General features: G+C 37.1%; 1 protein-coding gene across 1 annotated transcript in view; it reads left to right on the top strand.

Annotated features, from left to right (window-relative positions):
* Positions 1-25218, top strand: part of PDE10A (phosphodiesterase 10A) — a 307572-nt gene extending 282354 nt beyond the window's left edge. The window contains exons 19-22 of the mRNA XM_063098382.1: positions 13602-13713; positions 16737-16817; positions 22118-22206; positions 25101-25218. Coding sequence (XP_062954452.1) covers positions 13602-13713; positions 16737-16817; positions 22118-22206; positions 25101-25218 — 400 coding nt within the window. The remainder of the gene's footprint in view (positions 1-13601; positions 13714-16736; positions 16818-22117; positions 22207-25100) is intronic.
* The last annotated feature ends 316 nt before the right edge of the window (positions 25219-25534 follow it).

The raw sequence follows: 25534 nt of genomic DNA, 5'->3' as shown, positions 1-25534 counted from the left end.
ACTTAAGTAAATTTTATTGCAGGATTACAAAACTGGCTTTTAACATTTGCAAATCAATATAATTCACCACAGTAATGGAAGAAGAGACACCATATGATCATTTCAATACACGTAGAAAAAGCATCTGACAAAATTAAACCACCATTCATGGTGGAGATAGAAATCTCATCCAAGGAGTACAAGAGAATTTTTTTATTTGGTAAAAAGTATCTCTGAAAGAAAACACTATAGCCACATGACGATAAGTGATATATTAACTACATATCTTCCAATACTAGAAAGAAAACAAGAATGCCTGCTCTGATTGCTATAATACTTAGAGCTGGAGGGTCTAGCCAGTGCATTACAGCAAGATAAGGAAATGAAAAGCATAAAAATTAGAAAGGAAGAAGTAAACCTGTCTTTATTTTTAAATGATGTGCCATCTACTAAAAAACTCCTAAGGAATCTCCAAAAAATGTACTCGAATTAATAAGTGAATTTAGCAAGTTCACAAGATACATGGTTAATATTTTTAAAATCAATTTTATTTTTGTATATGAACAGTTATCGATTAGAAATTGAAATTAACCAATTTCATTTTAATATGACTAAAACATAGGAATAAATTTAACAAATGATGTGCAAGTCTCTATACTAAAAATACAAAACATTCCTGAGAGAAATAAAACAATACCTAAATGAATGGAGAGAGATAGTAGGAGTTTCGAAACTCAGTATTGCTAATGTATCAAGTCTCCACAAATATTTCTCCAGAAATGTAATCCTAATCGGAATCCCAACAGGCTTTTCTTGTGTGTGTAAAAATGGACAAGTTGACTTCAAATTTATGTAGAAATATAAAAGACTTAGAATAATCAAAACAGTTTTGACAAAGCAAAAACTAAGTTTGGAGGACTTAACCTGATTTCAAATCTTAGTTAAAAAGTAATGGTAATCAGGAGAGTGTGTACTGGTGTCAGGGTAGACAAATTAATTGGTGGAACAGCTTACAGCAGACTTTACAGTATATATAGCCTATGGAGTTTTCAGCCTTGTTGCCAAGGGAATTCAGTGAGGGAAGGGATAGTCTTCTCAGCTAATGATTCTTGAATGATTGGGATTTCAGTTGGGTGATAGACCTAAATGGAACAGCTAGAACTATAAAATTTCTAGAACAAAACCAAGGGGAAAGTTTTCTTGACCTTGGGGTGGGCACACAAAAAGGATGAACCTTCAAACAAGCAAATGATAGATTGAACTTTATCATATTAAAAATTTATGATGTTCAAGAGATGCCTTAATGGGAATGAAAAGACAAGCCACAGAACGAGAAAATAGTCTCAATGTTTTTATTTAATAAAGGTCTTATATAACTCTTAAAATGGGTAATAAGACAAACAACTCAAGTAAAATTACATTAAAGGCTTTTGCAGAGCTTAGCCCAGAAACACATGAAATTTACTCAAAATCTTTAATCCTGAAGTAAGGAAAAACCAAATTAAAACCACAGTGATATACCACTGCACACCCACTAGAACAGCCAGTATTAAAGAAACCAACAATAGCAAGGGTTGACAGGGATGGGGAGCAGCTGAAATATTCATGTATTGCTGGTGGGGATATAGAACTCTTACAACCACTTTGGAAAACACCGTGGAATTTTTTTATAAAGCTAAGCATATTCTTACACTGAGACCCAGCAGTCCAGTCTTCGGTATTTACTCAAGAGAAATGAGAGTGTATATTCATACAAAGACTTTGACACAAATGTTGACAGCACCATTACTCATAATATATCTAGCTGGAAGCACCCAAATATCCAACACCAGGTGAGTGGATAGACAATTTCCAACATCTGTACAGTGGAATACTGTACTAATCAATAAAAAGATTATGAACTGCTGATTTAGGTGATGACATGGATGAGTCACACAAACATTATGTTGAACAAAATGTTACATACTGTATAACATTCTTAAGAAGTTCTAGAACAGGTAAAACAAATCAATAGTGTTAATGATTGTGATAGAATTCACGTTGGCACTTGTTGGGGCTGGATGAGGGACATTGACTGGGAGGTTTCTGGGTGATGAAAATATTCCTTGTCATTTGTGTGGTGGTTACAGAGCTTTCCATCTAGTTTAGAATTATTATTATTATTATTATTATTATTATCATCATCATCATCATTTTTTTTTCTTTGCAGTTGGCCAGTATGGGGATCAAATAGAATAATTAATGAGTACAGAATTCACATAGTTGACATTGCTTTGGTGGTCTTTCATTGATTTCTTCGTGGGGATTCTGCAGTTGTTTGTGTAACAAATTGCCCCACAGAAGCCATTCTGTGCTGTCATGGGAAATGGACCAAATAGAGTTTAGTCACTGGGAGGCTCTGACTGCCTTCATTGCTGTTGGAAACCCTTCTTTTTTGCTCCTCCCCATTTTTTAGAGTTCCTATGACACTTGATTTAACACAGACATCATTTCCTTTGTGAGTAGGATGTACACTCTACCACTTGTCCTTTCCAAAGATGCAGGTTTGCTCAAAATGTTCCATAGGTGGCATCAACTATAACTTGTCATTTCTCCAGTGGGAACAGCAGTCTGCAGATGGATATTACCAGAGTGGTAGAAATAACGCAATTGAGTACTGTACAGCAAAGACAAATATCATCTCCAGCTTGTACTAGGTTTTATATCTTACTACTTATTTCTTGCTTGGACAATTCTTGTTCAAAAGAAACACAGGTAAATACTCTCTAACCTGGTTTCACTGGCAATAGGGACTAATGTAGTTCTCCAGTGCTGGTTATTCTTGAGTCATGGTGGCTAATGAGTTCTCTGCATACTATTTAAAAAGGACACTTTCCAGTTTTATTTTTTCTCTATTAATTAAGGCAGTGGTTTGAAGCTGGAAATATATTTTTATACTGGTTTCTGTTATTTTGCTGTTTATATTTGCATATCAATGTAGTATCATTTTTTATTACAAATTCTTGTTCTCTTTTGGGACTTAATTCCAGCTGTTTTTCTAGTGTGAACATTTACCTCAGCCTACTAATTTTCCCTTCTCTTATGTGGGACTATAACTTTTTAAAAAATTATTAAACTTTATATTTTAGAACAATTTTAGGTTCACAGAAAAATTGAGTGGTAAGTACAGGGTTCCTTCATACCTCCTGTCCCCACACGTGTATGGCCTCCTGCAATATTGATATCCCATACAGAATAGTACATTTGTTACAATCGATGAACCAACATGGAATCGTTATTACCACCCAAAGTCCACAGTTCACATTAGTATTGACTCTTGGTGTTGTACATTCTGTGTATTTGGACAAATATATCCACCATTGTAATGTCATACGTAACAGTTTCACTGCCCTGCAAATCCTCTGTGCTCTACCTGTTCATCCCTCCTTCCTGTCACCCTGGCAACCACTGGTCGTAGTTTTCACTGTCTTTCCCTATCTTCATAGTTTTGCCTTTTTCAAAATGTCGCATAGTTGGAATAATACAGTATGTAGTCTTTTCATATTAGCTTCTTTCACTTAGAAATATGCATATAAGTTTCCTCCATGTCTTTTCATGGCTTGATAGCTAGTTTCTTTTTAGCACTGAATAATATTCCATTGTCTAGATGTCCCACAGAGTATTTATACATTCACCTGCTGAAGCACATCTTGATTGCTTCCAAGTTCTGACAATAATGAATTAAGCTGCCATAAACATCCATGTGCAGATTTTTGTTTGGACAAGTTTTTAACTCCTTTGGGTAAATACCAAGGAGTGTAATTGCCAGAACATATGGTAAGAGTACATTCAGTTTTCTAAGAGATGTGCAAGACTGTCTTTCAAAGTGGCTGTACCGTTTTGTATTCCCACCAGCAGTGAGTGAAAGTTCCTATTGCTCCACTTCCTCACCAGCATTCGTCACGTGTTGTCAGTGTTCTGGATTTGGGCCACTCTAACAGATGTGCAGCAGTATCTCATTGTTTTAACTTGTGTTTATATGACATATTATGTGGGGCATCATTTCATATGTTTATTTGCCATCTGTATATCTTCGTTAGTGAGGTGTTATTTAAGGTCCGTGGCCCATTTTAAAATTGGGCTGTTTTCTTATTGTTGAGTTTTAAGGTTCTTTGTATATTTATGATAACAGTCCTTTATCACATATGTCTTTTGCCAATATTGTCTCCTGGTCTGTGGCCTATCTTTTCATTCCCTTGACAGTGTCTTTCACAGAGCAGAAATTTTTAATTTTAATGAAGTCCAGCAGTTTATCCTCTTTCATGGATCTTGCCTTTGATGTTGTATCTAAAAAACCATCACCAAACTCTAGGTCATCTTGAGTTTATCCTGTTTTCTCCTAGGAGTTTTATAGTTTTGTGTTTTACATTTAGGTCTGTAGTACATTTAGAGTTAATTTTTGTGAAGGATGTAAATTCTGTATCTAGATGCATTTTGTGTGTGTGTGCGTGTGGATGTCCAGTTGTTCTAGCACCAATTTGTTGAAAATGGAACTATAATTTTAAAAAATGCATGTTTTTATTAGCTTGGTAAATATACAGTTTAGTTTTATTTCTTTTTTACTTCTAATAAAGCAATTTGTCTGGTACTGAATCTTTATAGTTAAGCATATGATGATATTTCTTACATAATCCTTTTTGGAGATATTAATTATAATTATTCCTTTGGGTAGTTGATAGATGACAGACAGTTGTCTCTCCCTTTATACCTTATATTTAATACTAAAACATAAAAAAATTGTATCATTTGTCTTAGGAAATAAGCGGCATGTTTTGGCCAAGAACTATAGTAACCTAGTATAAAGCTGTGCATTTTTAATTTATATTAAGAATCATTGTATTTCTAAATCATGAGTAGATAGAGGGATTAAAGTAGCTGCTTACAAAAGCATTTAGTTTGGTTATGTGTGTATATATATTCTAAGAATGTTTACATGGATATCTTTTCTTCACTTTTATCTTGTGAGAAAATCTTAGTTAATATTTCAAGAATAATTCTCAAACTATTGATATTCTCTTTATTTATTTTGTGAATATTTCATGTTAAAATTAGAGTGATCACACTCCCCAGTGGATCAGTCTCAGTGAACACTTGTGCTGATGTAATTCATAGCAGCACCCCTTTCACTCTCAAAACAGTGTCAGCTTGGACATAAATCACGTGGTAGAGTATTCATCTTGTCTATAATCAGAGGATGGAATGCCATGTGACGGAAGGAATTACATTCTAGATTTTTGTCCAGTGGTGGGGCCCACAGATACAGATAACTGTGACAGTGCTTAGCACATAGCAGCTGTTCAGTATCTGTCAAGTAAACAGATAATCCAAAATGGCAAATAATAAAGTTTAGGTTTTATATGTGTTTATATACTTATATTAAATCCTTGATTGTTGGTATTTTGTGTCCTGGTTACAGATATTTTATATACAAACACACTCATATAGAGAGAGAGAGATTTTTTTTTTTTTTACTTTTTTTCCTGTAATTTTTTTATTGTGGTAAAATACATACAACAAAATTCACCATTTTTAACCATTTTAAGTATATAGTTCAGTAAAGTCAAATGTATTCACACTATTGTGCAAGCGTCATTGCCATCCATCTCCAGAGTGCTTTTCATCTTATAAAACTTACACTCTGTACCATTAAACAATAATTCCTTATGCCCTCCTTCCCCCAGCCATTCTACTTTCTCTCTCTATGATTTTGACCATTCTAATTACTTCATATACATGGAATCAAACAGTATTTGTCTTCTTTTGACTGGCGTATTTTACTTAGTATAACGTCCTCAAGGTTTACCCACGTTGCAGACTATGTCAGAATTTTGGTCTTTCTTACAACTGAATAATATTCGGTCGCATGTGTATGTCACATTTTGTTTATCTCTTCATCCGTGGGTGGATACTCAGGTTGCTTCCATGTTTTAGCTATTGGGAATGATGTTGCAATGAACATGGGTGTACAAATATTTATTTGAGACCCTGCTTTCAATTCTTTTGGGTGGATATTCAGAAGTAGAATTGCTGGATTGTACAGTAATTCTATTTTTAATTTTTCGAGGAACCCCCATACTGTTTTCCATGGCAGCTGTATCATTTGACGTTCCTATCAACAGTGCATAAGGTGCATCTTTGTCAGTGCTTGTTATTTTATGTTTTCATTTTTTTTATAGTAGCCATCCTAATGGGTGTGCATTTATATCTCACTGTAGTTTTGACTTGCATTTTCTAAATGATTAGTGATGTTGAGCATTCTTCATGTGCTTGTTAGCCATTTGTATATCTTCTTTGGAGAAATGTCTATTCAAGGCCTTCACTCATTTTTTAATCTGTGGTTTTTTATGTTTTTCAGTTTTAGGGGTTCTCTGTATTTTCTGAATATTAATCCCTTATCAGATCTGTAATTTGCAAATGTTATCTCCCATTCTGTGGATTGCCTTTTTACTTTGTTGATACTTTCTTTTGACACACACATTTTAAAAATTCTTATGAAATCAGTTTGCCTGTTTATTCTTTTGTCACCGTGACTTTGATGTCATATCCAAGAAATCATTGCCAAATCCAGTGTTGTGGAGCATTTGTCCTATTTTTTTTCTAAGAGTTTTGTAGTTTTAGGTCTTATATGTAGGTCTTTGATCCATTTTGAGTAAAATTTTGTCTATGGTGTTAGGTAAGGGTTCTACTTTATTCTTTCACTTGTGGATATTTTTCTTCCCAGCAACATTTTTTGGATAAACTTTCCTTTTCCCATTGAATGGTCTCGTCACTCTTGTTGAAAATCATTTGACCGTATATGTGAAGACTTCTTTCTGGGCTATCTGTTCTAGTGCATTGCTCTGTATGTCTGTCTTTATGCCATACCACACTGTCTTGATTACTGTAGCTTTGTAGTTAATTTTTTAATCTGAAAGTATGAGTCCTCCAACTTTGTCCCATTTCAAGATTGTTTTGGTTATTTGGTGTTCCTTCAGATACCATATGAATTTTAGGATGGGTTTTTCTATTTCTGTGAAAAGTGAATTTGACAATATTTTACATATCCTGATGAAGCTGGAAGTCTACTCCTTGGCACCCATTTCATTCTAGAAATGGACAGTACCATCTTATATATCTCAACTGTTAGTCAAAAGCACAGTATTCTAAGTATGCTCTAGAGCATGGCAGGTAGTTGTTTTGTATCAAAAGATATGATGCACTCTCAGCAAAGCAGATGGCCTCATGTACTTAGCTGTCTTATCAGTTATAAAGTCATTTGATCTAAAAAAGATAAATTCAATGATGAGTGGCTTAAAAATATAGGGTTCTATTTTTTTTTTATCACATTGTAAAAAGTCTGAAGATAGTTCAGTTGTTCAGTGCTGCTATCAGGAAACCAGGCTCTATTTTTCTGCTCCATTGTCCTTGACATGTTGGCCTCCTATTAGTTTCTTATTCTTGGGTCCATTGGGTTTACCCAGGTCATTCTATCATTTTATTGCTGTCTTGGCCTTTGTTTTATTCATTCTGGAACTGAATATCACTTACATTCTCCTGACCTTTACTGGAAGTCCTAATCTTTTGACACTTGCTCCTTACCTTTTGTCCTTAATAATGGTCCTTACCACCTACCCCTGACATTTACTATTATATCATTTTAATCTAATGTCATTTACTAGTGTTGACATTTTGGCCACAACTCTGCTTAAAGATACTAGGTAATTTTTATTATTTTTTTATTTTGAAAATGAAACAACTAGATACCAGTTGTGTATGAAAGTCCTTGTCTTGTATCTTTAAAATGCAAAGGAGTTTTTACATTAAACATACATTTCAGGTTTCACAAAATCTTACGTTGATAATGAATAAATTTTTAAAATTTTATGATTAGCATAGGCTGAGTGAATTAAGGGCCCCCAAAATGAATTATTAGATCAGTTTAAATCAAACTTATAAAAGATAAAGAGGAGGAGAAATATAGGGAACCAAGGAGAAAAATAGAAATCACCTGTACACTGCTTGATTTATTCACTGAAATTTTCCTTTGACGCACTTTCCCTCACCACAACTAGAAATGAATGTCACATTTGGAAATCAGCTCTGTACTCAAGCCAATGGTAGGCAGAGGATAGTTTCATTGTTTTTCTCTAAACCAAGCATTCATGGTTTCCTTTTGACTAAATATGACCAGAGATAGTCTTGCCTAAGGACCACTTCAGCAAATAACAGAAAAGAACACAGTGTGTTTTTCTAAGTGGTTTGTAGTTTTAGGTCTTACATTCAAGTTAGAGTATCCTTTTAAATATTAAAATGACAAATGTATGTTATTGGCAGGTTTTAAAATTTTTATTTTCATATATTTCATGTTGGAACTGCCTTTCTTAAACATGTATATTAAAGGTAAACTAATTTCATAATTTGAAAATTATGATTTCCAAAAGTTACAATTTCTGTGATTTTTGTTATCTTTCTAAAATCACTAGGAAGTATAAAAATAAAAATGTTTATTCTCTTAGTCCCAAGGAATATTTGTGCACTTCAAAATAATTTCTTAGCTGCACTTCTGTCTAAGTCTTTCCTTAAAGTGTGCATCAAAGAAAGGGTACAATATTAAACACATGAACAGTTCTTTACTTGTTAAAGAATTATTTAAATCTTTAAACAATTTTAAATAGAACTAGAAAAGTTAAATACTTTTAGTGCTTTTGCTACTGTTACTTTGAAGAAGAACAAATGTGTCTGTGTGCTGTTTTTTTCTTAGGCTGTAATGCCGTTTCCTCTAGTATTTTCTGAATGTGACAGCAGCCATCAGTCTTTACCTGCTGTAGTAAATGTCTGATGCCTCAGGCTGTTAGGTATGTTTGATGTTTCAGTGAACAACTTGGAATGTGGGGAAACTAAGTTCTAAAGTCAAATCACTAATGTCCTTATTTGATTTAAAGTTATGCATAGTGCCCCCACGTTACTATGTATGGTTTCTCAACTCTTGGAATAACACAAGGATTCTGTTAGGCAAATGAATTTTAATAACAACAAATCCCTTGTGGTACACCTTTGTTCAAGATTCATTTTCCATTCATATGTAATTTCTTGTTTCAGTGGTATTTTTAAAAGAAGCAGCATCGTTAGGGTTCTATGAAATTAAAAATTTAGAATGTAAATTTAAAGTTTATTATAGGGAGTTGATCACTTCATCATGTTGATTCTTATATTAAAGTTATCATTCGTGTCATTGGAAACAGTCAGATTCTGAAATCTTTTCTATAATTTTGGGTTTGCAGCTGTTCAAATAATATTTTCAGAGAAGCTACATCATCCTGAGTCTAATTTAATATTTAACTAGCCAAAATATGTCACAGTATGAGGGAAGTACAGTAGTTATTATAGACATGATTTATTTAATTCAGTGACTGCAGTGGGCAGAATGTGTCCTCCAAAAGTTCATGTGTTAGAAATTTGGTCTCCATTGTAGCAGTGTTAAGATGGTAGGAAATCCAATTATGGTATTTGAAAGGTGGGTCCTTTGAGAGGTGATTAGATCATGAAGACTGCCTTCGTGAATGGATTAACCTAGTCTCTTTTCAAGTACTGTGTATGACCTTGTTTAAAATGAAATGAAGGAATTAAAATGAGACTTGATGACGGTTTCTAAACAAAACACCCAGTATGTATCCTGCAGGTGCTTGGTTTTTACTCAACCATCTGACATCATTCACTCAACCACTGTTAACAGTCATGATTAAGACTGCCTCTTACTAGTAATTTGGTCTTTGCTCTACATCAGTATACCTTTGAATATGGTAATTCAAACAGGATTTCAAGGATTCAATATAAAATTAGATAATTTGTTGATTAAATACTGACAGTGACATAATAAAATATGTAAGTAGTGAAATGAAATCTGATCTTTGATCAACTTTGTATATGATCCTTCTGAGATAAGCAGGGCATGTATTTGTTTTCTTTTTTCCTTTTTTTAAATTTTTTTTGTGTGTGGTACAGTTTTGTGCTGGGCTATCAAGACCCTTTATCCTGGGTCCTCAAGGACTAATGGCACGGATTTTCTTAAATAAATACAAATTTTGGCTTTAAACTGTTTTTCTATTTCTATGCCATATTGATACATGAATAAGTAGGTGCAATTTGATATTGAAATAGTTTGTTTCCATTGTGTTTTTCAGTATGAGTAACAGCTTTTTAGCACTGGCCTCTGAGGTGCTCTGTGTGCTAGGTAGCCTCCCTTGCCCTCCAGCTCCCAGCTGGATTCAGCCACTGGTGGAATGAACAAAAGATCAGAGGATGGGAGGAGAGAAAAGTTGATGTGTTTATTCCCCTGGCATCATCTCTGTTGGCCATAGTTTAACAGTGCTTCTGCGGGAGGGTACTTTCTGCCAGTATAGCCCTTGCTGAGTAGTACGAGAATACATTCTGTATTTATCTTCATACCTCTACCTGAAATCTTTTGTAAAGTTACTTAAATGTCTCATCTGTTCCTGCTGGGTGTTTCTCCTTCTTTTTCAACAAGACATCATGTCCTTGGCTAGTTAACTTTATACAGTATGTAGGGTGGGATGGGGGGCAGTGTGGGAGGGCTGGGTTTTCCTTCTTGCCCATCAGTAATTCATCCGAAGTCCTGCAGGCTATGTGGTTTCTTTTCCCTTCCTTCTGTGAAGGCCTGTGGCTCTATGATCTTCTGATGTGGGAGGAGAATTTTGAAATAAGATGGCACTGAGAAGGCAAACATGCACACTAGTGAAAGTTGCGCACACTAGTGAGAGTTGCGCACTCCTTTCAGGTCATAATGTCTGCACACCTGTGATGGATCCTGTCTCCCTTATTTACTCCATCTGGTCTGCAGTAATGCACGGGGGTGGGGGAGGAAGGAGAGGAAGACTGGAAGAGAGAGAGAGGCCTTGTCTTTATAATTCCTGTGGATGTTGTATTTCCACTTGGGTCTGCCTCTAACATCTAGAATCCTTGTACCTCCCTTGTTGTCACTGTAATTCAGGCTGCCATCATCTCTGATCTCAACTTCTCTATTGTTCTCCTAAATGTTCTCTCAGAATCCGCCCTTGGACCCCCACAATTCCATAAGTCGTTCTCTGCCCAGCAGACCTGAATGATCCTATTTAAAACTTGTATCATGTCACTCCTCTGGAAAAAGCCTCCAATGTCTTCCCATCAGACTTGCAATAAAAGTTAAACTCCTATCTTGTCTCCAGCCCATCTCTCCAAACTTAACTGTGTTGCATGTTTCACCTCATTCCCTGCGTTTCAGCCAGAATGGCTTTCTTTTTGTTCCTCAAACATGTCATGCTTGTTTCCATGTTAGGACTTTATGGGTCCTCCTCTCTGCAGGAACTTTCACAGGTCTTCACTTGGTTGCCTCTGTTTTTGTATTTTTTTTACACAGCATTTATTGCTGCATGAAATTTTTACCTACTTTTTATTGTCTGCCTTCCCTACTAGAACCTTAGTTCTACAAGAACAGGGTCTGTTTCATTCATTGCTATAACTGTTACTGATACATGAAGGCATTCAAAACCTTTTGGAATAAGTGAACATAGTAAAACCCTCTGAAATTACTTGACTAAAAATCGTTGATATAATAGCTGTTGTGTTGGGCTCTTACTTTATTGTTCTTAGTGACTGAGTTATAGGAGATCATACCAAGAGTATTTTTAGCATATACTTAATCTCTTCACTGTTGGTTGTAAATACACATTAAACATTAAGTATTTATACCAGCTAGGTGTCTACATTCCACTAATGGATAGAAATAAAGCGTTGATTGAAATTCATGTTAATATTTCTGTACAACCATGACCATCTAACTGATTTATAATTGAGAGTAAAAAATGAGTAATTATATTAAAGACATTTAATGCCAAGCTTCTAATATGTTTTATTTTTTGATTAACAGTAAAAATAACCACTGTTAAATTACTTTGTCTAAGTAATTTTGGCAGCAAAATCTAAATAATAACTATTTCATAGTCTTCCCAATCTTTGTAGTAGCAGCTTTACATGTGGAATCATTTCCAGTGAGAAAATTGCTTCCATGTGTCTTGTAATGCCCAGTACTATTAACATTTCTTTTATTTTACAGATTTATGAAATAAATATTTTTTGAGATAAAGGTTATTAGATTATTTAAGCCAAGAAAAATGAATGTTGGTTTTTTTGGTGAATATATACTGAATGAGATTGAATTATTTCAATCCCATGAAATAATTATTTGTAAACAGAATATTAGTGGTTTTATTTCCATATTCTATTCCTGCTTAAATGAATTTACCTGTGGAGAAAATGTACTCATTCCTTTAGAAGCCCAAATTCAAAAATAGGACTGATGGAAAATAAAAGAACTCTGCAATAATTGTTATTAAAGATGTGCTTAATAGGAAGAATCAGGCTCTCGCAGATGTGCGGGAGTCATAGCTGCAGGGAGCACAGCTAGATCAGAAACTCTGCCAAATTGGCAGAGAGATGCTCCACTGTGGACATGCTGCCTCCCCTGGTCAGGACACATTCAGGAACTAGGGCAGGATTTTGCCCCAGATGGAGAATATCTGTGGACCTAGAAGAAGTAAGACAGTGCTCAGCAGTAGTGGATTCCTCAGACTCAGTAAAATTTAGATGTGAGCTAGAAGTCATAACATCATCTCACTCATTACACCGTTTTGTATTTTTGTCGATAATTTGTCTTTTTAAAATTATGTAATTTGCTTTATAAAAGTTAAAGTCAGTGTATTAAAATTCCATAATAATTACTGCTTATTTCTTCCATTAAGTATAGACTTCATTTAGGGTAACCACATATTACTAGACCAAATCCATTAAATTATAGGGGATACATATGTTCAAATATTTTAGCCTACTATTATTTTTCTTCAAGAGAGAAAAGTTTAAACCAAACCATATTTAGAAAAAACAAAAAGGCATAGAACACATCGTTGTATAATGCCGAGCAGCCGAAAGGAAAACTCATTTCAATTGAGAGCCTAAGTGATTGAAAAGGAAGAGCCGATAACACAGAAAAGCCTAGTGTTTGGAGGCCGAGTCCCATTCCACACTCTGCATGTGCAGACGTGAGACACCAAGCTGCACACCCACGTCCTGCTCTGACCTTGTCATGAGCCACTACCCCCTTGGACAAGTCATTTCATTTCTGTGCACCTCAGACTTTCCTTATATAAAATGAAAAGATTGGGATAGATTTTCTTTTTAGGTTTCTTTCCACTCTAAATTTCCAAAATTCCATGGAAATGAAAACCTGGTCCATGGCGTTAAAAGTGTACCAGGGGATTTAGATGATAACAGAGCCATGGACCACATTGTATTTGTTTTCAACAGTAATAGTGAGGCAACAGGAACATGTAATATACTCTTCATGGAACAGTGATAGAAGTGACTGATGTTCTTGTGATTAATTCCATTTTACTGTTCTGCCTGTTACTTGTATCTGCTCTTTAATGCCATCTCTCTCCCTTCATGAAGTAATCTATCTACTTAAGCCTCACTCCTGAAGATACAGAAGTCTTTCTAGTCCTTGTAAATGTGCAAATGCTACACTGACCAGTCTTAATATTGTTGTGTTCTAGAGACCGTGTAATTGGTTTGATGATGACTGCCTGTGATCTTTGTTCTGTGACAAAACTGTGGCCAGTTACAAAATTGACAGCAAATGATATATATGCAGAATTCTGGGCAGAGGTATGTCCTCAATTCTTACATTAATATAGATAATATCAAGAAATGGGAAAATATTTGAGGAGAAATTAAAAATATGGATAATTCACTAACAATATTTTAGTTGCTCATGTTGCTAGTAATTTCAGAAAACTATGTTCAGTCACATTTGATAAAGGATTTAACAACTATGCGGATTCAAAGTGAGAATTATTATTCTCTTACATCTTCCTTGAATGAATATGTGTGTAAATTCTCTGGTCTCAACCAAAAGAGTTTAGGAACTTATTCACTGGACAGTAGTGCAACAATTTACTTTACTTAATAGCTGATCTTTTGTTCATTGATTCAATAAACATTACTGGACATCTTCTTTAGATAAGCACTGGACAAAGCACTCAGAGGGACTCATAATATCATGGGCTATATCTGCCTGCAGTTAGAGATTCAGTAGAATGATTATTTGGTACGATAGATATATGAGAATGTGTAAATATGCCCAATGGTTAACTCACCTGCAAATTATGAGTTATATAGAATGTATGGAGCATTAATTCATGATACCCCTGAAACATGTAAATGAATGCATTAATACATTCCCTTGACTGCCTGACTAAATGATCATAGAATGCATTTTACCATCAGTTTGCTCTCTGAATTGTCTAAGTAGAATGTAATTCTCCTGCTCAAATGAATCACAAATACCTATGTCCTGCACATTCAAAGATTACTTATGAAAACAAAGCTATAAATTCTTAGGGGTGCCTCTTTTGGTTTGGAGAAATAAAAGTAAATTTGGAGGGCAAAGAGTTTCATAGTTGATGATTCAACCATATATCTCAGGTGGCTCTAAAGCATAAAAACCAGCAAATCATTCAGCCACAAGTATAGTAGGATAGTTTATAACGTTTAATTGTTTCATAGTAGTAAAGCCAAAGAATTTTTATTGCATGAGGACCATAGACCTTGCATTGATTATACTCATGGTGTTATTTCTCCAGAATGCCTTGTGTATTGTGCGTGCATGCTCTTGCATGACCTTTTTTCTTTATTTTATTGTGTGTCAGAACCTAGTTGCCATCAGGCTCAAATAGGAAGATTGTTTTAGATGCACATGTCTGAACTACAAGTAATATTTGACTTTATCATCATAATCAACAGTCTTAAAGTAGTAACCTAGAGTACATTCTATAAATATAGGAAAACTGGTCTGAATCAAACTCACTCTTTTGCACGTAATTTCAACCAGCTATGATATATTTAATACATTAACAACTATATTAGTATTTTAAAATGTGAAACAAAATGTGACAGATATGTAATGTGATTTTCCCCTTTATACTACTCCTCATTGATTATTCACTCCACAAATATTAAGCTACCAGCAAGTTCAAAGTTGCAGTCTTCAAGGACCTTATAGTCCATGGGAGGAAGCAGGAGTATAATCAAAAAATCCTGCCATTGGGTCTAAATATACATAAAGTCTGTTCTCTTTTACCCATGCCCACAATCTACCTACCTCAGACCATCACACCTTGAAATTACTGCAACATTTTTACTGGATTCCTTGCTTTTACCTTCTAGAATGAGTATAACAGTACTTAAGAGTGTGGTCTTTGGTGTCACATTGCATGAACTTAAAATCCTGCTTTGGTACTTAGTATATAACCTTGGACCAGTTTTGTGATTATTTGTGTCTCAGTTAATGCATTTAATAGGGAAAATAATAATTCTGATTGCATCAATACCCTGCTTCAAATCTTCTGAGGCTGCTGTGATGAAGACCAAAATCATGAACTTGGTGTGCAGAGCCCCATGTTGCCGTACCCCTGCCCACTGCCTCTGCAGGTGTATCCCAGCCCCTCTGGGTGTGCTGACTCCACCTCTCTAGCTGTCATCAGGTTTTTGTTGCAGTCTCTCTCCCTAGAGTGATCTCCCCACCCCTCTACCTTCCCTTCGCATTTCCCGGGACTAGCTCAGCACTCCATTGTGTAAATGGTCTGAACACTCAGGTGTTTTCCTTTTTAACATTTATCCTTGTTCGAAGTACATGTTCAAATCATTGTTTATTTAAAAATCTATTTCTGCATTGGACTGCAAGACACTTAGTATGTTTCATTTTTAGGATAGAAAAGAAAAAAGTTTGAGAACCACTGGTTTTAATATTTAAAGTCATAACAATAGAGTAGAAGCTGTGCTTCAAGTGCCTTTACTTTGTTAGGACATGTACCTTTGTCACATACTTAAAAATTTGTTATGAGGGTTATAGCAATTTGTTTCTAGACCCTATTTTAGCAAATCTAGGGAGTTTTTAGTGTGTACTTCTGATTTCAGAAAACAATCATAATTAAACCACTAGAATAATAAAGAAATGTCAGGGAAGAGTTAGAAAAAATAGGAAATGCTAAGGAAGAAGATTTTGACAAATAATTAAAAAGCAAAATAATTTTTAAAGTCTATAAAATGGGGAAAATGTATCTACCTCATAGTATTCCATTAGGATTAAATGAGATAATATTTACAAATGATTTAGCTCAGAGCCTGTAACATAGTAAATCTTTATCAAGTATTATCTGTAGTTGTAAATTCGAAAATGTAATCAATTATACTGTATCTTTATTAACACATTTCAGCAAACTGTCGTTTATTCTTCTCTGTCAATATTCCTCTCTAAAGCCTAGCTCCACCCAGTTCAGTGCACATGGAAGATCATCTGAAAGCAAGGAAGTCCTTGAGCTTATTCCATATTTTGTTGTTATTGTTCCTCCTATTTATTGTATTTCATCTTATAATTTTTACCAATTTGTGCAAAATGAAACCAGAAGAGATGGCTGGGTCTCTGGTAATGCAGTACAGGAGAATATCGGGATAAAACATCAAACAATAATATGTTAAGTTTATTATTATTTTGATATATTTCTTTGGTTAATAACCAGAAATATTTGTTTTGAAGAAAATTAATGAATAAAGGGAGCAACTCATTAATACAAAAATTTTATAACTATTTGAAAATTGAGAAAGCATGATTTTCCTCCTGTTTATCTTAGGGTGATGAAATGAAGAAATTGGGAATACAGCCTATTCCTATGATGGACAGAGACAAGAAGAATGAAGTCCCACAAGGCCAGGTATGTATTATGAAAGTCAAACTGCTATTGTTAAAGTCAAATAGTGTTCAAGACGGTCATAAAATCATACATGAATAGAAATCATATCCATCTTATGTTTGGTTTCAGGGAATGGGTCATTCCCATTCTGGTGATTTTTTTTTTTAAATTTTTTAATTTTGGGGAGGTGGTTGCTGGTAAGGGGATCCAAACCCTTGACCTTGGTGTTATCAGCACCACACTCTAACAAAGTGAGCTAATCGACCAGGCTCCCAGGTCTGGTGATTAAGGTAGAAACTTTATCGATTTATCCTATAGGGGCTGCTAAGACACTCTTAGGTATCTCATTTGTGTGATGAGAGTACATTCTAGAAGAGTTTGTCAGTCTGGTCAAGATGGCAGAATAGAAGGTTCCCAGTGTCACTCTCTCCCACAAATCAACCAACTTACAACTATAAAAATGTAACATCAGCCAACCTGGGGCTGCTGGAGCTCAGGGGAAGAGGAGAGACCTACGGAGTTCATGAAGGTGGGAGAAGCCACAATGAGAGAAAGAAAAAATTGCTCTGAGCATTTCAGGCCAAGGCCGCTTTAAGGCTGGAGCTGCTGAGTGCATGGAGCAGGAGCCAGCAGAAGCCACAGCTGTGCCTGTCAGATGGAGTTGCTTGGAGGTGGCAGGGGAGAAGAGGGCCTTGGCAGCCCCCAGGACAGCAAGACCACTAATAGGGTTCACGTGGACCCACGCAGGAGTGACAAGCCAGAATAGCTGAAAAAAGGGAGTCATTCAAAGACTGGTGAGTCATTGCAAGGGACCAGCACAGGGCCCATCCCATGGGAAGTGTTTGGAGCACGGGCAGTGGCGGAGACAGGCCCACTGCAGGAACACTGGGACATAGCAAGGACAGCCTATCTGCCCCCCAATCAGTGCAGGAGACTGGTCAGGAATGCAGAACTACATGGGGTGCAGTTTGCTGAAAAAACTCAGGCCCAGATCAGAGTTTCTGTACAACACAGATCCACTGGGTCTCTGGAGAACCAGAAGTACCTGTAAGGTCAACCAGTAAACCCTGAGCTGCACAAAAAGCCTTCCCTAGGGAAAGAGCAGCAAAGCAGCAATTTAGCTCATCCACACAGCTCAAGTACTGGTTCCCACAGGAGATTCCCCCATTTTAGAAGTAAGCAAAGGACAAAAACTTAGTTCTGGCCCAGCTACACCACGAGGACCTTGGGGCCCACCTTGGAACTGGAGACTTGGAGCCAGGGACCAGCCCCCACCCCCATATCCAGGTACACCACGCCAGCATCTCAGGGCTTACCCAGGGACCTCAGTCATGGAGAAGGAGACCAGACCCCCTGCATACAACCAAGCACACCATGCCAGTGACTCAGGGCCTCCCGGGGAACCTGAGGTATGTAGAAGGGGACCGGACCCCTCTCCCACAATCAGACACACAGCCAGCACCTTGTGGCCCCTTCTGAGGACCCAGGGCTTGGAGCCAGGACCCGGACCCCCCTCCCACAACCAGCCCCACCATGCCAGCACCTTGGAGCCTGCCTGGGGACCCAAGGTATAGAGAAAGGGACTGGAGCCCCCTCCCACAACCAGGCACACAACACCAGCACCTCGGGGCCCATCTGGGGACCCAAGTCATGGAGCTGGGGACCTGACCCCTGCCCACAACCAGGCACACCACCTGTGTCTTGTGGCCCCACCCAGGGACCCAGGGCTTGGAGCCAGGGACCAGACACCCCTCCCTCAACCAGCCACACTTTGCCAGTGTCTTGGGGCTGACCTGAGGCATGGAGAAGGGGACCAGACCCCCCTCCCACAACCAGGCACACGGTACCAGTGCCTTGGGGCCCACCTAGGGACCCAGGCATGTAGCCAGAGAACAGACACACCCCACAGCCAGGCACACTGCTAGCACCAAGGAGCATGCCAAAAACATCACCTCCATGTGAGTGGCCCACCACAGCCACCTCAATAACCATGGCTGCTGCAAAAACGGCTAGATGACACAACTACCACACAGATAGTCCGCCAGCCACTGGAATGCATTGACACAAGGAGAGTCACCAGCAGAGATAGAAAAGAAGAGGATGTCTCTCTCCACAAAGCCCATTTCAGAGTGACAGAAGAAGCATCTGCTCTACAATAATATTGGGGGAACTGATCACACCTCTCAGCATTGGACAGATCATCTAGGCAACAAATCAACAGAGTAACCATTATTCTTTCAGAAGGAGAGAAGAAATCTAGGGAAATTAGAAGGGGAGATGGGGAGAGAGAGGAGGATGGGGAGAGATTGGACAAGGGGCATAAAGAATAATTATGATTTTTAACAATATATATGCTAGTAATATTGATTTGATCAACATATCTCAGTGCTGAACCCCCATAATATATATAATCAATTTTGATTCAATAAATAAAATAAAATTAAAATAAATAAATAGAAACAATAAATAAATTAATTAAATAAAGGGGTTTGTACTTTTAATCTGGGTTTGAGGGCCAACTCAGACCTCTGATTTTGTTCCCAGTGCTGCAAACCTAAAAAGGAAACCTTGAGGGTATGGCTGTATTGTGGGCTGGGAGGATTTAGTTCTCAGTGGTCAGAACCTAGAACCTTCTTCATTCAGAAGGAGTTTGGGAATAGTAAGACCAAGGTTAGGAAATCCTCAGTGGATTTAAAGAATTCACAACCGTCCTTGCCATCACTTTTTTCTACTGATATGATTGCATTAAGTGGGCTTTCTTTTCTGACTTCAAAAAGAGGGGATGGCTGAATTTGAATTGTTAATAATTTTAACAAGCAGAAAATATTTTGTCATTGTCTATACAAAAATGTTTTCTGGAGAGTAACATAGATTTTGAGTCAGGTCCATTTTTTTCTAACAGATAATGCTTAATATTTCAGAACGTTTTGAGACTCGTCTCAGCATAAATTGACATTAACTATTCTCTTTCCAGGACTTACTATATAATTTATGTTAATTTTTTTAACATTTTGAGAGTTCTTATTCCCTGTTACTTTTGCATGGTGTATGTGTGGTGTGATTAATTAGTTCTTAATTACAGATTATAGTCTTCTTAAACCACCAATCTTCTAATGGCATAATGAGGAAGTTAGTTATGGACAAATGATTATAGTATAGAATTTGTTTAGAAAACATTTTTAAACATTTACAAGATGAGATGATGGTTTTAGATAAGTTCTCAAATTTTCCTACTTTATTTAAAGTTTATTCATACTGAAGTTTAGAAAAGTCTACAGCTCGTAGAGGGCACCAGCACATCAAAGAGGCTGAATACTTTGCTCCTGGTCGTTGCCTCCACTCGTGTCCCTAGCTAGTTCTTTTTTGATGAGATGCTGCTCATTTTTTCTTCTTTATTTAAAAGTGAATCTGACATGCCTATCATGCATGCTACAAATACACAGATGCTACTGCATTTACAGTGGGGTTACCCCTGATAAACCCACTTATAAGTTGAAAATAGTGTAAGTCAAAAATGCATTCAGTACATCTAACTTACAAAACATCATAGCTTAGCCTACCCTACCTTAAACATGCACAGAACATTTGCATTAGCCTGCAGTTGGGCAAAATCTTCCAGTACAAAGCCTGTTTTATAATAAAGTGTTGACTATCTTATGTAATGTATTGAATACTATCCTGAAGGTGAAAAACAGAATGGTTGTATGGGCACTCGAGGTACGGATTCTACTGAATGTGTTGCTTTTGTGCATAAAGTCAAAAAACCCTGAGCTGAACCATTGTAAATCAGGAACTGTCTATTTTGTAGTTCAACTAAATTTTAACGTTGTTTATGGAACTTTCCTATATATGGAGTCACAGCTATTAGTCTTTCCTATCAGCTATCTGCTTTTCATGTCATATTTTAAAAGTCCTTTCCCACTCTGAGGTTATTTAATTATTTGTCTATATTTTCATGAGTTACTTTTTTTGTTTCATTACTTTACATTGATTTGTCAATTCATTTGGAATTTATTTTCTTATATGATTTAATAGGCATCTAACATTTTTTTCTTTCCGAGTATTTCAACAGTCGTCCCAACAGAATGCATAGGATAGCTGAAAATTTCTCACTAATGCTGTCAAAGTATGGGTTCTGCTCTAGTTTTTAATTAAGATAATAGTTTGTGTCTTGCCAAAATTCCAAGTTCATTTGATCAACTAATATTTTACCAACTATACTACTCTAAATTGTTGATTACTATGAAATTATTCTTTGCCATAATAACGAAATGTCTACTTTCCAATAACTAATCTCTTTCTTGGAATCTTCTGCCCCATGACATCTGCTCAATATTAGAATAAGAAAATCTCTGCATGAATCATAAAGTTAAAAATGGAAACGCACAGGCATTATTTTAGTAAGATTGCTGTGGTGACAGACTTAGGAGAAAACTAAAAGTGACCATGTAGATTTTATCCTTCTGCATCCTTTATGCATCTCATTGCAATTCAGATTTTTAATGAACTTGGTAAGCTGTGGTTTTGGGGTGTCACCTCATCCAGGCAGTCAATTTTATCTTGCACATATTATCAACCACTTGGCAGTTATTTATTGATAGGTAGACAATCTGTGTTCTCCGGCTAATCGTCTGGTAGCAGGCCAGTCTGAGGTAGTATCATTTATTTTCACAGTGGCCCACAATTCCTAATAAAATGTTCTTTAATATTTTTTTAAAAGTAATACAGACTTTAAAACTGTGACATCTAATGCATTGAGAGAATGATAACCTGAGAGAGCTATGAGAAAATCAGTGGCATTTGTTGTAGGTCTAAAAAAGGGGTGGGAGGATGCATAAAATATGAAGAGACCAAGGAAGGTGCCAAAGCCAAGGGCAGGAAACAGCCAGACAGAACACACCGTAGGAATTCCTGAATGCGAAGTCAGAAGAGAGTCACACATAGAGAAGAAAAGCCAGTTTGATATTTAAATGTCTATGGTAGAGCACTAAATTTGACCAGAGATAAGAACAGGACTTTAGTTATAACTTCACTGATCTATAGAATCTCATTTAATGCACGTGGGTTTTACATGTCAATAGGTATTAACTTTATAATGTGTATTAAATTTTTGTTTTATTTCTAGAATGTATTTTAACACACTTTAAAATGCATTCTACAATAGTATTCATTTGAGCCCAAATATCACATACAGCAAAACTAGAACATTTCATTTTATAGCTAGACTTCAGAAACAGGAAATTCACTTAAGAAATATAAGTACTACTAGAGTTGCTAATGTTCAGTTTTGTTTCTCTTCCATGATTTCTGTACCACGGCAGCTCGGATTCTATAATGCGGTAGCCATTCCCTGCTATACCACCCTTACCCAGATCCTCCCTCCCACCAAGCCTCTCCTTAAAGCATGCAGGTATGTACAGTGGGCTGTCATGTTATTTTTTAAAAAACCTAAGACTCTGTATATGATTTTTTTACTCCATCAACATGCGTACGTGTCTTATCTACAGTTTACCATAAATATAATTTTATGTGCTATGTGTTTGCTTAGATATCAGGTTGTTGTGTTCAAGGGTCTCAGGTGGTCCTAGTTAACCAGCTTCCATGGGAGCAACTTCTCCCCTTCTGTCTGATTCTTATCAAAGATGAGTTGTCGCCACCATCAGATGCTCAAGCAGTTTCTTCTGGCAGTGCTCTTACAAGACAGAGGGCGGGAGCAGGTGGGAACCCACCTGACCTGGAGGGTCTCCGTCCAGTGACTATTTTCAGAGTTCGGGAGATCTTTCCTCCTTTCTTATACCTGTATTCAGTCTGGGTCGGTTACCAGGTATTTCTTTCAGAAAGGGGTTTAAGTTGTTCTTGTAAGAGTGCCTTTTGCTATAAGGTTCATGAGAGGTCCATCTGTGCTGAGGGGGCCTTGTCTTCTGGAAATCCCCAGGCTAGATGGTAACATACTGCTAAATGACACCTGGCGTCTGTCCTGCAAGATGCTGGAGTGGGCCTTATGGCAATCATTGATCTCAAGGCCAGGGTGTGTCTCTTAAACAGTATACTACATAAGTACTTGTATATGTGAAGAGTATTTATTCAAAGTCATTCAATCACCAAAAAGGAATGAAAAGGTCTTTTTGTTTTTGTTTAATGCAGAGGTTTCCCATTTAATACAGTTTTCAGAAAGACAGGACAACAATGTCTGTTCAGGGGTGCTTATTAGGAAAGGGGCTCAACTTAAATTACATAGTTTATTGCTTAAATGCAAGAGAGAGGAAACTTGAATGGGGATCCCCTCCGCTTTAAGGGCTTTTTTTTTTATTATTTCTAAGCAGAAATAGAAGCCGTTACCTGTTCTAGCTTTAGATTTCTCCCTGTCCTTTCCTCATCTTTTTTGAGGGCTGAACTCAGTTAAGAACATTGGAATTTTAAAAACATTTCTATTTTACTTTTAAAAGGCGTTCCCTCTGAGGAAGGTACAGGGCGACGGCCAAGCAGCTGTGTGTGTGAGTTCTCTTGGTGAATTGTTTCTAACTAGCCATAGCCAGACGTGGGGGTCGGAGTAGATGCACCATGGGAGGACAGAGGACAGACATTTGGCCAGATGGCTTTAAACAAAACCAAAAACCTAAATAGTGCATTCCCATTCTCTGCTGTTGAATCTTATTTTATGGGCTGTTTCTAAAAGGAAAACAAAACCAACAAGCAAGAACATTAAAAAAAAAAAAGATCTTGTCTTTTTCCTGTTTAAAAAATGGTTCTGTTTCCTCTCTACTCCTGTGGAGATAAATGTGTAACATCCCAGCTTATTTTGTTGAGCCTTAACTGACTTTAATTAGTGGTTAGTTTATTAAAGTCTTATCTTATGACATGAGGGCTAAGCCATAATGGACAATATGGAGTGTGAGCTAGGACTCATTCTTGCTGGAATTAGGTTGTAAAAGGCAATGCACCATTAAAGAGAAATTAGAAGATCAATTTAAATCCAAATATGTTTAAAAAATCCTAAGCAATATTCAAAGGTCATTACATATTCAAAAACTCTCTGTGTTTTATGCTAAATATTTCGAAACCAGCAGAATAAATGCTTACTATGATCATCAAACGTGGGAATAGATTATTAATGTACTTCACTTGGAAAGCTCTAAGGATATGGTGTCCAGCTCTTCTGGCACGTTTGATGCCTTTCTGCTTCAGTATACTGGACTGAACCACACAATCACTTAAAGGCTATTTACATTTTATTAACTTAAGAAATTTATCATGTATCATTGGTAGTCAAGGAAACATACCAAAATTAGTGTGTGCCTTTTACCAATACATCAGAAAATCTCTAGGATCTCGAAAATGATACCTGATGATATGGTATAAAAGTTAAAAAGCATTATACTTTTCAGTTTATATATTAAGGATTTCTTTTGTCCAAAGGTGTCTTAGCGTATTTGGTAAAAGGAATTTGGGGGAAGAATTTTAAAATTGTATTTTGTATGAACTTTGTGTTTGCCAATGCCAAGGTTCCCTTCTGATTTTGACTTTGCATATAAGAAAGCAGTACTGACAGGAGCCCTGCCAGGTCAGCCGTGCCAAGCAAGGTGGTGGCTGTGCAGTGGTGTTGATCACACCATTAAAGATGACGACGATGCCTGTGACATTTGAACTGAAAATATTGAGAGAGATTAGAGGAGTGGGGGAGAAGTGAGGCCGTGCTTCAGATGCGAGATCACCAGAACACAAATATGGTTTTATTGTAACAAGGACATTTCAAAAGTTTTGCCAGGTGTAACTTAAGATGACTGTATATATGACACAGTGTTCAAAATAAGGACTCTCTCCAGGTTCAAGTGTAGGGTTTATAAAGGCCTCCTGGGAGCCTCACTGTTCCCACCCCTCCGCACATGCAGCCTCTGGCCATCCATGCTGTTCCTGAATGTTCTTGCTGCTCTGTGCCTTCCTTCCTTGCTGTTTATCCTGCATGCTCCTCAGCAGTAAGTCCCAGGTGCATTCCCAGTTCAAGTTGGTCCTTATAACTGATTAAGAAATGACATATCCTGAGCCCCAGCATTGCTTTTTGCCTTTGCAGTCTGGAGCTGATGGGACAAGGAGCCCCTGATGCTTTCTTTGGTGGCTCTTACGCTCTTTCCTGAGGAAACATCTTGCAAGCCTGCCTGACCGCATCACTCTGGTTTTTGTCAGTCAGAAAGGCACCGCAAAAAGCCATTATGCTTAGTTACAACGTAAGACTGTTGGTTAATTTTTGAGACAGAGTTCAGAAATGCTTTTCTAAACTTTGCCTGTAACTGCATCTTTTATCCCCAGGGATAATCTTAGTCAGTGGGAGAAGGTGATTCGCGGGGAGGAGAGTGCGGTCTGGATCTCGTCCCCATCTGCGGCCCAAGGGACCTCTGAGAAGCTGCCTGTTAAGATCGATCATTGACCGGCGCAGACACGCCGTCCAGCCTCAAGATTCCCATCTTGCTTCTTTGACTTTTTTTTCCTTTTATTTTTGTGGGGGAAAAACCTACACCTGGTAACTGGGGTGCAGACCTCTTCAAGAAGGTACATCGAGTAAATATGTGAAGTCCCGCCGGTCTCATGTGTAGTGTGTCCCAGACAGTAAACAACAGGACCCCCATGTGCAGAAACCAGCTGGCCAGGTGATTCCATTTGACTTGCAAACTGGCCTTTTATAACAGGCTGGTTTGCTGAGCTGGAAATGGACAGAAATTACTGAGAAGGGTACTTTCCGTTAT

Source organism: Cynocephalus volans, chromosome 5 (genome assembly GCF_027409185.1).
Source record: "Cynocephalus volans isolate mCynVol1 chromosome 5, mCynVol1.pri, whole genome shotgun sequence".
NCBI lineage: Eukaryota > Metazoa > Chordata > Mammalia > Dermoptera > Cynocephalidae > Cynocephalus > Cynocephalus volans.
Note: the sequence above shows the minus strand (reverse complement) of the source record. Positions and strands in the feature narration are given on the sequence as shown.